At 32.7% G+C, this 15,883-nt stretch overlaps 1 protein-coding gene across 1 annotated transcript; it reads left to right on the top strand.

Annotated features, from left to right (window-relative positions):
* Positions 1-7,845: 7,845 nt before the first annotated feature.
* On the top strand, positions 7,846-14,594 carry LOC108200328 (CDP-diacylglycerol--serine O-phosphatidyltransferase 1). Its single transcript, XM_017368439.2, has 13 exons — positions 7,846-8,226; positions 9,302-9,477; positions 10,418-10,483; positions 10,577-10,636; positions 10,824-10,914; positions 11,482-11,536; positions 11,672-11,751; positions 12,135-12,251; positions 12,376-12,460; positions 13,055-13,146; positions 13,667-13,920; positions 14,041-14,129; positions 14,223-14,594. Exons 2-13 carry the CDS (start codon positions 9,326-9,328, stop codon positions 14,348-14,350), a joined length of 1,269 nt encoding a protein of 422 aa, XP_017223928.1. The 5' UTR covers positions 7,846-8,226; positions 9,302-9,325; the 3' UTR covers positions 14,351-14,594.
* The last annotated feature ends 1,289 nt before the right edge of the window (positions 14,595-15,883 follow it).

Below are 15,883 nucleotides of genomic sequence, written 5' to 3' on the forward strand. Positions count from 1 at the left end.
CTACACTCCACAAGACACTCCTTCTCGTTGTTGCTGTGGTGGACCGCGCATTGGTCAAATCCCGACGTAATATCATTTTCCGAGCGTTAAACTTTCATCTCAGCTTGCATTTTCTTCATTGGCTCAGCTAGTTCTCCGTTCACATCACTTTCCGCCGTAGGAATTGTTGTGTCTAACCATGGGTTGTTGGATGCCATCGTTGGATTAAATTGATGCCTTAGTAAACTTCCCACAGACGGCGCCAATTGTTTTAACCAGAATTTTCGGGTTGAATACTAAGCAATTTAATCAATAAAAGTGAATCAAAATAAAGTGCGATAAAGTAAATAAGACGAAAGATTGGTGACGCGGAAAACCCTTGTGAGGTAAAAACCGCGGGTGAGCTCGGCCCAGCCAGAAAGATAATTCACTAAGTTGAAAAGTAGGTTACAATGTATACTGTAAGTGTTGGATGCTAATCATCTAATCCTCTACTTTGATATATCTCAGCCCTATTTATACACAAGTCTTCAGCTTTGAATATTATTGTTGCCGTTATACTGCCTAAACTTTCTCCACGTACCCTTCAAAGTCTCACACTTCTGTTACAACCGAAGCTTGTACTTATCCCTATATTTATGCTAGCCAACGACTGATTCCTCACAGCATGTCACTCACGTGCCCCAAGCATCCTTGCTTCCCGCAGTCCTTGTCATGTCTTTTCATCACGTCGTCTTCGTCATGCTGCAGGTGTCAGGCCATGTACAAAACTTGATGTCATAACATTAGCCCTATGATTTTCTGATTAATTATTTCACGTCGTATCTGTAAATTTCGGATATAACATTATTGTTGTTGTTTAAATTTTACATTTAGTGAAATTCTAGTGTGAGACAACAAAAAATAATTTACTTCAATACTATTAACTTTTGAAATTTGAATTTTGGATAAAGATTTAAAAATCGGTGAATTGAATTTGAATTATAATATCTAAAGTTGAAACCCGGTTATAATAAGATTAGATTTGGATTTTGGCCTTGTTTGGAAATTAACTGTTAGCGGTTAGCGTATTGAACTAGAATTGAAATAAATGTTTTGACTAGTGGATTGAATTAGTTGTTTCTTGTAAAACTGTTTGGTTAATAACTGATTGATTAGCGTTTTCTGACACAAATCAAAATCTCTAATCCAAAAAACTCCTCAAAATGGCCTTTTCCAAATTAGCTTTTTAAGTCCAAACTTCTATTTCAATCTGTTAACTACCAAACACTTAGGCCCTGTTTGGAAATTAGCGGATCGAATTAGCTGTTTTGACTAGCTGATTGAATTAGATATTTTGACTAACGGATTGAATTAGCTGTTTCTAGTAAAACTGTTTGGTAAATAACTGTTTGATTAGCTTTTTCTGACATAAACCAAAACTGCTATTCCAAAAAGCTCCTCAAAGTAGCTTTTTCAAAATTAGCTTTTTGGATCCAAACCTCTATTTCGAACCGCTAACTACCAAAGACTGATATTAGCTTATTTTAGTGGTCAAATCTCTAAAACACCTCAAACCTCTAATTTTGTCCCAAACCTCTAACTTCCAAAGAGGGCCTTATATTAGCGGATTTCAGTTGTCAGACCTCTAAACCACCCCCAAACCTCTAATTTTGGCTCAAATCTCTAGTTTCCAAACAGAGCCTTTATAAATTAACTTTTTTGCTAAGTAATTTAAATTTAATTTAAATGTCTTACAAATCCAACTCATCGGTCACCATCCCTACAATTTCGGGTAATGATGCGCACCCCAAAAAAAATTCCCCAAATCTTTTTACCAAAAATATGACAGACAAGTGGAATATTGTGATTGGATGATTGATGTATATATGAGAGGGTCTTATTATTATTAAAATAAACACAACCAATCAAACATCAACACCTCATTTGTGAAAAATATTTGATACAATATTTTGGGATATCTAACATTTTTCCTACAATTCCACTCGTTTTCCATGCGTTAAACAAAAATTTAAAAAGGTAAAAATGCAAAGGTGAAGTTGAAAAAAAATGAATGTGGTCAAAATGAGATGATTGAAAAACCGGGTTCGAAAATGGAAATAATTCAGGTGAGTTAAGTACACCATTTATGTGTCTGCTCTGAGTTCTTCCGGACCGAACTTGAGTGTGGGTAGTCTTTATTTAAGCTTTATGTCCAATCTCCATATGTTTTGCATCTGCATATGTATGGTCCCTACGCCAATTTGCTTCGTGCCTTTCATAATGGATTCCACGCTTTCGATTCTCTTTCTTTCGGTGTGTGCACAAGGTACCAATTATTATTTTATTTTTCTGGTCACAAAATAAAAGCACTTTTATTAACCAAAACAATAGAGTCGATTGAGACAAATTCACAGGTGCTGATACAATCAGGTTGTAAAACAAATAACACACTCAGCTGATTTGTTTAGTCATTTATGAATTTAATTAGTTTTTATTTTAAAATAAAAAGTAGAGGATATGGTGCTTTAGGACGAGGATGAACCGAATATAATCTGGATTTATATTCAGAAGAAAAAATTATTCTGATTTTTGTCTGGTCTGAATGTAGCTGGACCCAATTTGAGTATTTGTGCAGTATCAATACGATTAGTTAAATAAATTAATTTGTTTGAATAATTAATATATATATATATATATATGTATATATGATTGAAAAACATATGCTACTAAATTATTTATATTAAATATAAAAATAAAATTGAAATTATTATTTAATTTATATAAATTAAATAAGAATTTTAAATTTAAAAGTATCGTACTCCTTTCGTGCCAGCTAATTGTTTATGTTTGATTTGGACACGAAACTTAAAAAATATGTATAAAGAATCAAAATATATTCTGTTCCGAGCACTAGTAATAAATCACTTATGCTATTCTCACTTTAAAGAGTCAGTAGATGTGATGCTGGAAGATAACACCGTACCATTCTTACGGTCAGTATCCAAATTAGTGAATTATGATAAGAAATGATTGGTCAAACAACGTAATCATAAAAACATAATTAGGGGTGGAACACGGGTTGGATGTAGCTAGGGCTGGCAATATCAGACCCGACCCGAACCCGAAAGTGACCCGAAAATCACCCGTTTTGACACGAAATGGACCCGACATGACCCGAAATTCTAATTTCAGTTTTATTCATTTTTAAGTGATTTTAACTTGACCCGAAATCGACTCGAAATTGACCCGATTGCTGACACGAACACGACCCGTTACCCGAAACTGCCACCCTTAAATGTAGGCTTGTCAACGGATCGGGTTCGAATCGGATCAGCCTAAATCCATATACATATCCATTTATTTTATCGGATTCGGATCGGATCGAGACCGGATTTTTTACCGGCTGATCCATATCCGGATCCATTAGGATAACGGATCACGGATCGGATATCCGGATCCATTTAACTTTTTCTGTTTTTTTTAAAACTTAGATTTAAGAGTATTTTATGAAAATTCATGTCGGTGATTGTTCGAGTTCAGGAAGGACTAATAACTACTCCCTCCGTCCCTAAATACTTTTCCTGTTTCTCCTTTTCACGTTTGCCAACACACATTTTTGATCATTAATATCTTTAATTTTATATTAGTATTAAATATAAAAATTTCACTGTATTAAAGTACTCGTAAATATGAACCCAACAAGATCACTCATGACTATATTTAGTATTATAAATTAGACGTAAATTAGTCATTTGTCTCATGTTATGAACAGTCCTGACATATCAAACGAGAAAAGCTTTTTGGGACGGAGGGAGTACTTATTACTTAGTTGAAGAATTTTGATTGGTAGAAATTTTTGTGCATACAGAGGACCGTCATTATCAATGAGATGAGAACCAATAAAATTCTACACTTGAATAAAAAGTAGTTATTAGTATGTCTATGGTCACATACTAGAAAATCCGTGATTAAAAATAACTACTACAATTAAAAAATTATAATATATATATATTCTACCGGATCGGATCATTAACGGATCGGATCATCCTAAATCCATATCCGCTCCATTTATTATCGGATTTTTCTTATTGGATCATATTTCGGATCGGATTTTTTTTATGAATCCATATCCGCTAAAAAGATCCCAAATCGGATCGGATCGGGTCGGAGCTCCGCTCCATTGACTGCCTAGTTGGATGTTTTATGAAAGCAAGGGTGCTTTACCAACTAGTCCTACGAGTATAAAGTACTCCTTCCGTCTCTGAAAATATTTCTCGTTTGAAATGTCGATACTGTTCATAACACGAGATAAATTACTAATTTACGTCTAATTTATAAGTAAAATATACTCCTTTCGTCCCATTTAATTCTATACACTTTTCTTTTTTGGATGTCCCACTCAATTCTACAAATTTCAAAACTTTCCCAAAATAGTAAGATTTTATAATATAAAAACCCCACCCACCCACTACTTTCAACTACTTTTTCAAATCTATCAATTATATATTGATGGGTCCCACTACTTTACCCACTTTTCTTTCTCTTTCTACTTACTTTACATTACTTTATACATTTTTCTTAGTCTTCGTGTCCAATCCATATGTATACATTTCAGAGGGATGGAGGGAGTAGTCATGAGTGATCTTGTTGGATTCGTATTTATGAGTATTTTGATACGGTGAAATTTTTATATTTTATACTAATATAAAATCAAAGATATTTATGATCAAAAGTGTATATTGGCAAACGTGACAAAGACAAACGAGAAAAGTATTTAGGGACGGAGGAAGTAACTTTAACCCAATACGAGATCACTCATTCTTATGTAAAAAAAATTATTTATTTGACACATATTTTAAAATTTTATGAAATGCAGTTTTATAATTTATAATTTTCTATTTTTTTAATACAAATTTAAATATCAAATTTTTACCTAGAAAAAAAGAACTATTAGGATTTTTGTTAATAAATTGTGAAACTATATTTTATAACAATATTAATATATGCCCATCCCATCCCAAACCTTCTACTACCTTTGTCCCCTTTATTATATACATGAGAAACGAGACGCGGCACCTATGTTAATTCTCATGTGAAATATAATTATAGAATTTATTTTTAAATTTGTTTTTAGAAATTTTTATTCAAAAGTAAACTATAAAACAACACTTTACAAAATTATTGAAATATATGTCGTAAAAAATATATAAAAATGAATAGAGCCGAGCAGGAAGTACACCTCAATGTGATGGAAGAAATAATATATGCCAACGATACTCGTGTGTATATTGCCAGCAAATTGTAATCATAGAACATGAAAGCAAATTTCTTAGCAAACGGATACGATGTCATGTCATTTGTTAATCTCTCTGACTTGAAATAAGCGTCGATTAGTTTATAAATTTTATGATAATCTTATTTCAAAAATAAAAAATAATTTATTTAAAATTATAAATTTGTATCATAAAATATACTCTATAAAATTAGTCAGCAAAGACACTTATTTCAAAATTCAGCAAAATTGTACTCCTACTCCTTTTACATGCAAGCTTTCCCCTCTAATGATTGTCTTAGCATGGGAATATAATTACTTGTTACAGGTCATTCCACTCAAATCTCAATACTATCCATGGCACTGCTTTATATAATTGGAACGAAATTATTATTCTTTTTAATATAACAAAAGTGTTTAGCATTATTTATTCATGGAAACAGCGGATAACCATCGTCTATCCTATCAATTGAGCAGTTTAATTTATTTCATTTGTCAGAAATAAAATATTAATTGGTGATATATATATATATATATATATATATATTTTTTTTTTTTCTTTTAACTAACAGCAAATATTCGGGATAATAGTGAGAAAAATTGTTTAACTTATATTATTTTTTTAAAAAAAATCATTCAATACGTAAATTTGTGCCAACTGTAAACAATCATTTTTTATAAATAGCAATGCTAAACTATTTCTTATATCAATTCCCATAGTAATATTTTAAAAAAATTTACTCAAAATGAATTCTTACATCTCTAAACAAAGGTGGTGTTGGTTTGTCACAAATGTGATGAAAATGGTCTCAAATACTGGTACCAATTTCTCAAGATGATCCTAACCTATATTTGATAATCCAAAACAATAGATAGACAATGTTTAACCTTTTTTTAATTCTTAAGTTAAGACTGCACCATCTAAAGTTTTGAAATCCTAAACTTTATTTTATGTAGTATTTTATTATCAAAACGTGTGTCATATTTTGTAGAAATTTTCCAGACCAAAACGTAATAAATGATATTTTGGATCATTGACCGTTTGGTTCGACGAGTGGTATGAGGCTGAAATAAGGAATCAGGTTAAGCTGGTTCAAGGTATCATATCTGATATCTGATATCATGTGTTTGGTCGAGTGTGGCATCAATATATACAATTTTTGTAAAAAATAATTTATTAATTTATATTAATTAAAAATATTAATAAAATTATAATAATTATATATTTTTGCATCATTTTATTTTGTATCAAATATTAATATTTCATTACTCAAACAGAGACAAAAAAAATCAAAAATAAATGTATCTCATACCTTCATTTCATACCACCTCTCCACTTGGATATCAAAAATCCTTTAAAATGTGTGTTTAAGATTTTATTTTTTCAAACAAGCACAAGTATGGGAACAACCCCTCAATTGAGAATTGTTTTGAAATTACTTATGAGTTGTTTCTCTCGACCAAATTAAATTAAGCAGGCGGGGATGATTTTAGATAATGAACAAAGGTCAAACAACTATTGATGGTCAAGATTTGAAGGGCGCACGAGACCAAGAAAAGGATAAAACAGACTTTGCACATGTATGATAACCGCATATTATCTTGTGGACAAGTATATACTGTTGTATTTGTATACATGCAATAAAACTTTTCAATCATGTAAACTAGGATTGAAAATGAGGGAGATAAACTCAAATTTCAATCATCAAAATTTAACCATTTCTTTTTACATAATTTAAGTGTGTTACATATATCTTCTAGTACAAATTCATATTTAGGGGTGTTTGTTTTGGCTTAAAAGTCGGACTTTTGGATTTATAAATTAAAAACACTTATTCGTACTGTTTGTATAAAAAATAAGAAGCACCTATAAAAAGTTAAGAGTGCTAACTTTTGTTTCAAGGCTTCTACTTCTTTCCCAAACACTTTAATTACTTATAAGTCTTAACCTGCTTTTAACTTTTACTTAATTTTTTAATTTTAAGCAAAATGTACTTATTTTAAGCTCACTCAAACGTCTCCTTAATATGTTTCACCATCTGTAATTTATTATATGGCATTTTGCTTAATTTTATTTAATATAAAAGTATTATATACATATATTATATAATCAAATGTATAAGATAGAAGCGTGAAATGTAATGACATCATCGGCCATGATAATATAGAGAAATTCCAAAAATTGTTCTTTTATCTTTAAATCCGAATTTATAATTTTTTTGACTGGTGGATTTATAAACTATTACTACACTTACGATCGTCATTTTTGCTATCGAAAATATAAAAATTTAATTTTTAATAGAAACGCCAAAAATATAATCTTTGTCGGCAAAAAAGTACTAGAATTTTAATTTTCTAAGGATATATAATATTAGAGCATCTTTAATGATGTTAATTATAATAATTAACTAAATTGGATTTATAAAACATTACGTAGAATTTGTTTAAGATAAAATTTTGCTCTGGACAAATATGGACCTAAAAAATTTGTACATTTTATTAGGGTGGAATCCTAAATTCCGTATGAAAAATAATAGAAAAGCGTGGCCCAGGGCGTAATTTATGAGAAACGAGAAGCGTAGTAAATAAATAAAAAAGCACCCGTCCTTTTTATACCCAAGTGAGCCTGCGTATCTAAACAAACGTCTTCAAATCTCTCTTTGACCGTCGTACTCTCTCTCTCTCTCGCCCCACCGCCTTTTCGCCGCTGTTGCCACTGTTCATTTTAATCTCTCTCTCGCTCCCATATCTCTCTCTCTATACTCACACGACCATAATTATATCTCTCTGAACGTCCTTTCTAGTGAATAGTGAGAGAGATAACGCACACAGACACACACACGCTTATCCTCTCTACTCTACAATCTCTCCCACGCTTATCTAAATCTCGCCGCCAACACTCTCTCTCGCTCTCTCCAGATTCTCTTCACGATTCTTCGATCCAACGGCCACGACTCACGCGTCCTCCAATCGTACTGCTAGGGCTCATCTACGTAAGTGATTCATGATTCATACTAAGCTTGTTACAGACTGCGTAATATATACTTACATGTAATTGTGCGAATTTGCATCAGTTAGTGATTATGATCTTGTATGATCACTATATCGTACGTTATCCATTGTTGAAGTGACGGTTTTTAATCGAATCGTCTCGTAAATGTAATTAGATAGATGAGTAGTATTTGATAGGAATATATACGAATTTTTTGTTTGATTGTTGTTGTAGACTTGTAATGCTTGCTTAGTTTTGTTTTTTAGTTACTTACGATATTGTTTTTTGTTTCCATCTAAATTTAAATTTAATTTTTACATAAATTCCGTCTGCTTAAAAAGAAAATTGAATAACTTCCTCAAGTAAATAAGTTTTTTGAATCCCAGCATATTAGGGACAGTGCAGTATTCTTTATCTTGATAAATAAATTAAATTTTCCTGTCCGAGGATATTAATTGTTGTGGTTTAACTGTAGTCATGATAATTGCTTACTTGAAAGCTGATGGCTGCAGAGTAGCTGATACCTTTATAAAAGCTATGTGGTGACTGGAGTTAACTTTTTTGTTTTTTATGACATCATATTTTGCAAATTCAAATATGTGATTCTTTTTTATAGTCTGCGATCAAACGTAATTATTCATATTATGTAGTGAAACCTGAAAAAATAGATCTGTGATGAAGCACAATTACAGTGTCTAGTCGTTTGGGGCATGCTTCTTTAGTTTGGCGTGCTGTTTCGTTCTGTATTGAAATATATCATTTTCATCATCTATGTTTGAAAATTTCGTTCTCAATGAACTAACGCGGAAAATAGAAGTCCAATATTTATGTCTTTTGTTTTGCGGTGCATGCCTTCAATTTTACCTGTGAGTGATTTTCAGTACCACCGCATTCGTGTGTGGTTGTCACTATCTGACACTTGTGTGATTGCCGCAGTAACATAATGTTGGTATCCTCTTTTTTTTTTGAGCCAGTAAATAAAATCTTGTAGGTCTAGCTTGTGATGTTTTTGTTATGTACTTTTTTATGTTTTGGAAAAAGATAATTTACTTTTGCTTTTCCATGTGAATGTGCAGGGGTAAATATTTGTGGTTTCACCTATGGAACCTAGATCTAGAAGAAGGAATGTTGTTACTCATGAAAACGGTGAGGTGAGCACGTCATCTGTTGAAGATGACCTGGATCCATGGACAGCCTGGGCATACAGACCTCGTACTATATCATTATTACTTGTCGGTGCATGCCTTCTTATGTAAGTTTATTCCTAGCTATAACATGTTCTCCTGAATACTCTGGTTACATTGTGTTATTGTTTATTTTTTGATGTATTATTCTCTATTAATATTGAATGCTACTCAAAGTCTGTGATTATGCAATTGTTTTTTTTGTTCATCTTGCTATTGGGTTATTGCTAGTACTGATGTTTCTTCTACATGTTACAAATTCAGATTATGTTCTTGTTCATGTCACATAAGATGGATTTGATGGTTATAATGGATCTTCCCCACTTACAATTATGGAATAACTAAGCTTACTCTTCTGTTTTCTTTGAACAAGCTGTTTTTATTCATCAATTCATGTCTCCTGTGCTTTGATTCCTGGGCTTTTGTTTTTATTTATTAATGGTTTTGTAGATATTTATTTTCTATTTGAGTTATAAAATTTAAAAAGGTATCTGTTTTTTTCTTTTGGTTTTGAAGTTTACTGTTCGACTTTATAGGTACTGGTTGAGTGTAATTCTTTTCTAGTGATCCTCTTCATCCGTCTTAAGAGGAATTAGAATATTATCATATATATTTTTGCTTTGATATTCCTCATTTCTGGAAGTCATATCCTTTGCATTTGTTAATTGTAACAAGACCTTTAAATGAGGTCGATAAATAATTTAGGCTAAATAATATTGTATACCTCTGTTGATTTTGTCTTGCTCGTATTGTGCAAGTATTTAGATTTATTGTTTTACCTGAAAATTATTTCTCTTTGAGATGTTTTTTATACTGCTCCAGACCCATATATTTATGATCGTGTTGCATACATTTGTCTCGATTCTAAATCTATGATATATATAGATTCAATAATTTAAAATAGAATAAAAATACCAGATTGTATTTCTATATTTGTGAGTGGTAATTCTAATTGTTTGTCGATCTTATTGTTTTTTCCCTGACCTATTTTTGTGGATTGTTGTTCAGATGGGCAAGTGGCGCTCTTGATCCAGAAAATAGTTCAGCTGGTGATATTGTTGTTTCAGTTAAAAGGTCTGATTTTGTCACCCTGTAGGGTGGTATATTTGTATGTATATATTTTACACTTTGTATTAATGCTTAATCGTATGGTGCTTGATTTTGTAGGGGCGTATGTGCAATGATTGCAGTTTTTCTTGCATATTGCTTGCTACAAGCTCCCTCTACGTAAGTGACTTGAAGTCAATTAGTTTCCCATGTGGCGTCTTTGTATATGAAGGCAAACTTAGATTCTGATGCATTTATTTTTGTGATTATAGCTTTTGTTCTTTTATTTAAATATCTATGGCATGAGAATTTGTTCTTGGGCGTTGTATGAATGCTCTAATTTGTGCTGGTTAAATTTGTTTTACAGTGTTCTGATTAGACCACATCCTGCCATATGGCGTTTAGTTCATGGAATGGCTGTTGTCTACCTTGTTTCTTTAACATTTTTGCTCTTCCAGGTCAGAAAAATCTTTAAATCAGTATGATATTTTAAGCTGCATTTCTTGCCACATGTCTGTTCTTTAGTCAGTAATAGCTTTAAAATGCTAAATTGCTAATATGTTTTTGTCATTGTTGATGATGTTTTATGCCTAATAGACCCAGCCAATGCAACATGTGCAAGTGTTGCCACTTAAATTAGTTTGGATTTACCCCTCCTAACCTGGAAGCATTAAATCTGCAATAATTGCCATTAGTTTGTAACCGAACTCCAGCTCTTATTTCTTCTCTTCTTATTTTTCCTGTGGCTATTAAGGCTCAGAATAGCTTCCTTGATGTTTATTTGACCAATAATATGAATAATTTTGTTTCAACGACGTCCTATATCTTAGACATTCTTTTGAAGCTTAAAAGTTGGACCACAAATAAGTATGTATGAGTTTATATCATGGAGTTTTTAAACAATTGACAATGCTATGGTTGTGTTAAGATTTGTGGTTCTGTTTTATTACAAATAGTTCCGCGACTTCTATCAATTAGAGTACGATGGCTGATTATCAACAGTTGTTTTTCTTGTATCATTGCAGAAGCGTGATGATGCTCGGCAATTCATGAAGTTTCTTCATCCCGATCTAGGTGTTGGTAAGTGTTCCAAGAATTATTAATCATCATATGTATGAGCATGTTGAATCGAAGTTGGCATTGAATTTTTTGATCTCATTTACTGTATATTCAAGGGACATTTGGTTTTAACATCTTCTGGTAAAACCAATGCAGAACTCCCTGAAAAATCCTATGGTGCTGATTGCCGAATATACATGCCTGATAATCCCACAAACAGGTTCAAGAATGTTTATGTATGATTTCTTCTTTGACAACTTTTGTTCTCATCAAGTACTATAGTGTTTCCCAATTTACTTCATTGGTTTGAGTGCTCCGTTTCTGGCAGAAATAGCAAAAAAAAAAAAAAAGAAGCTGAAGTCAACGAATCAGTTTTATATATTGATGGGTTCCATATAAATTATTGTTTAATCATTGTCAGTACTAGACTGTAAACAAGTTCTAAGTTAAACTGATTTTTTATAGATATCTATCAGGTTTTTATTTTCAGTATATTGGTCTGAAAGTCTATAAAATATTATGTTGCCTGTAGTTTTCAGCCTGAGAATTTACACTGTTTCCATGGTTTTTTGGCATTTAGAATATTGGGATCACCTCATATTGCATTATTCCTTTTCAGGAGACGCTTTTTGATGAATTTGTGCTCGCTCATATATTTGGATGGTGGGGCAAGGCTATAATGATTCGGAATCAACCCCTTCTGTGGGTTTTATCAATTGGTTTCGAGTTAATGGAGGTCTGCATCCTGACCAGTCTGAAGTCATTTTCGTCTCTCTGCAAACACTTGTGCAGAAATGTATATGACATATCTGGTCACATTGTATATTTATCTCAAAATTTAATGTTCTTGACATGTGCAGCTTACCTTCCGCCACATGTTACCAAATTTTAACGAGTGCTGGTGGGACAGCATTATTCTTGATATTTTAATCTGCAACTGGTTTGGTAAGAATACTAAAAGCTCTAACACTGTTTCCCACATAAAGTGACATGCTGTTTCTATTTTATCTATATTTCACCTAGTAAACTTGGCTAAGCTAAAATAATTTTCTCTTTCGTGTGTTTATGAAATGAAGTGACTAGTTGTACCTTAAGTTACATAAACAATATTTGTGCATACAATTAGAGTCATATGGTGTTATATCAGGTGTAATTGTTGGGTGAAAAGGCTGAATGATGTATAAGTTGTTACACTGGGTGCTCGGACTATTGAATTTTAATGTGTCAAAAGTTTGGGTACAAATTTTCTTTATGATCTTACCCTAAATTTTCCGTTGCAACCAACGATTTTGCAATTTTTTAGTATCCATCTTTCTGTCTTGGTAGTTTTCTCTTGTGTTTTAGTTTCAATTATCGATGGATTCATGCCTGCATTGCAGCTCCATTAGCCATAAGAATTGCCTAGCAATAAATTTTTTCATACAAAAAATGTTTTTCTTTTTCCCTTTCAACTTTTTTCAAAGCTATTTTTGTAGTCCTTCCTTGTAAGACTTTTATCCCGTCCCTCTGTTGACAAGTTCTAGCTGCTGTACCATGCAGGTATTTGGGCAGGAATGCATACTGTTAGGTACTTTGACGGTAGAACATATGAATGGGTTGGAATAAGTCGTCAGCCAAGTATCTACAGCAAAGTGTGTTTTCGGACTTGTGATTTATGCTACGTCCTTTGCAAGATAGTTTACAGTCATTAATATGATTTATCTCTTGCTTTTAACATGCATGATGGAAGTCCATATGCTATATCTATTATGACTCTGATTGGTACTCATATGATTCGAACTGTTCTGCATCACTGTACATTCTTTGGTGATTTTACATTTCTTTTACTATTTGGCCCCCATCTAAATTTGAGTCTCCTTTTTCTGCTTGACATAAAGTGTATGTCTTTATGATATCCAAGTAGTCAGCATAGCACCTTCCTTGCTTTTTGTATATTAAAGCTAGGCAGGTGTGTTCTACAAAATGTCAGTGTTAGTCTTGCAAACAAAAAAACTAAAAATTGATCATATATTGTGCCGGTTTCCAGATTAACAGTTGATTAAATACATCCCAAAGATGAGATCTTATATCTTTAGACATGGTTTGGCATACAAAATGATGTTTGGTGTTTAAACTCTTTTACAGGATTAACAGCTTCTTGTTAAATGTTAGGTCAAACGAACACTGGGTCAATTCACACCAGCACATTGGGACAAAGATGAGTGGCACCCTCTGCTTGGTCCATGGCGATTTCTTCAAGTTTTAAGTCTCTGCATTGTGTTCTTAACTGTGGAGCTCAACACATTCTTTCTTAAGTTTTGTCTTTGGATACCTCCTCGGAACCCCCTTATTATATATAGGCTGGTCTTGTGGTGGCTAATAGCAATACCCACAATTCGTGAGTACAACTCCTACCTACAGGATAGGTACCGCCTTATTCCTCTCACTGGGACACGAACACAAAATTTAAACATAATTTTAGTTGCATCTACTAATTTGAAACACTTACTGATCCTACTTCTACTTGACTTGCAATAATTTATCAGAAAACCAGTGAAAAAGGTTGGAGCATTTTGTTGGCTGTCCCTTGCAATCTGCATCATAGAGCTTCTTATATGTATTAAATTCGGACACGGTACGTTGTCTACTTGTAATTTACGTGTGTGTTCATAATTTCCATTTATTGATTGTTCTTGAACTTATCCTTTTTGTTTTGGCCTAATGTCAGGTTTATTCCCCAATCCTATGCCTAGGGGGTTGGTACTTTTTTGGACATCTGTTGGTGTTACCCTCGTAATATTTTTGATCACATGGTCTTGTCAATTGCATCGGATTCTGAGAAAAAAGCGACAATGATTTTACTTTTAGGTCCTTCATTCTTTGATTCATTAACTCTTGCGGTAACCATGATGTATATACCTTGATTTTTATAGTTGTACATGCTTACCTTCGTAGATCTACAGTTTATTATGTAGAAAATAAGAATTCTTTGTCGTTGTTCTGTAGAGTAATCTTATGTCAACTTTTTTAGCTCATAGTTTTGTGTTCAGAAATCAGAACTGGTGTTCAAATTATTTTTAATCCATTTAGTTCTTTAGAATTTGTTCTTCAGGGTTCCCATGGATTTTATATAGTCCATCCTCTCAAAAAGTGTGCGTGTAAATGTGTTGGACAAATGGTATGGAACTGGTAATGGCTCTCTGGCATTTTCGCACTTTCACACTTTGAATATATAAACTTCATGAGTAATAAAATAGGGGATGAACATATCAAGCATATAACATTGTTTCGTGTAATCTAGAATTATACCCTTCACCGGAAACCAATCTTTTATTGCATTTTGAGTTCCAGCTTCAGGTTTTGCTTTGTACTGAAATTTCGATTGATTTTACATATTCATGTCATTATAGTACCTCAGGTATACCCGTGCATATTTTATCAGATTTATGTGTTTTAATGTCTAGGGCTCCCCTCTTGGCTCTTGTGCTTAAAAATCAGAAAACATGTTAGTAATAAGTTTGTAGTGCCAAATTCCACTGTTCTGCAGTAATGTGCCGAATTTCACTGTCAGCCAGAGCTTGGAACTTTAATTTTAGTGATATTGCTTGATGGATTCATAATTAATAAGAGATTTTGATCATAATTAACAGCAAATTAGACAAAACACCAATAAGAAGCCATATAGATCGCAATCAAAAGTGTTTAGAGTAAATTGAAAATTAGATCATCTGTTCTGATTTTGGTAGGACTCGTGAGAGATGTGTTTGTATGTTCAAGTCATCATTTTGTGTTATCAAATCAGTGATAGTTGTAATTAGAAATACTGCATTAAGACCTTTTCATATAATTAGTAACTGGGGATGTATCAAGTTTACAAACTTATGAGATATACAAATTTATGTAAAATTTGAAAACACTTATCTAGGTGTAGCACCGAATCCATCTCCGAGAATTCCTCACATACATCCTCAGCTTCTGTTTCTGTGCTTCCAGTGTTCTCTCTTCCAAATTCTTTACTCTTTCGGGTAGAAGCCAATAAGCCATATTGTTGTTAACTAGGTCGGTCTGAGAACTGAGAAGCTGCTGCATGGTCGCAGTATTCCATGTCTATGGAACAGTATATATTGATCAAGAGAAGCAAGTTACAAGGAGACACCGTGGTTATCATATCTTCATAATGACTAAAATTCATGTTGAGACAATCTAGCAATTAAGAATTTACCATTTGGTTTAATACATAGAAGCTACTGAGTTTCAACAATATGTCATTGCCACAAGTTGATACCAAGGTTGATGTAGCTAGTTACAATTTACATGAGTACTTTCAATTCGAAACAAGCACAGGCAGCAAGTATAGAAATCTAGCATTCGAAGTATCCCTGATGACAC

This window comes from Daucus carota, chromosome 9 (genome assembly GCF_001625215.2).
Source record: "Daucus carota subsp. sativus chromosome 9, DH1 v3.0, whole genome shotgun sequence".
Taxonomy (NCBI): domain Eukaryota; kingdom Viridiplantae; phylum Streptophyta; class Magnoliopsida; order Apiales; family Apiaceae; genus Daucus; species Daucus carota.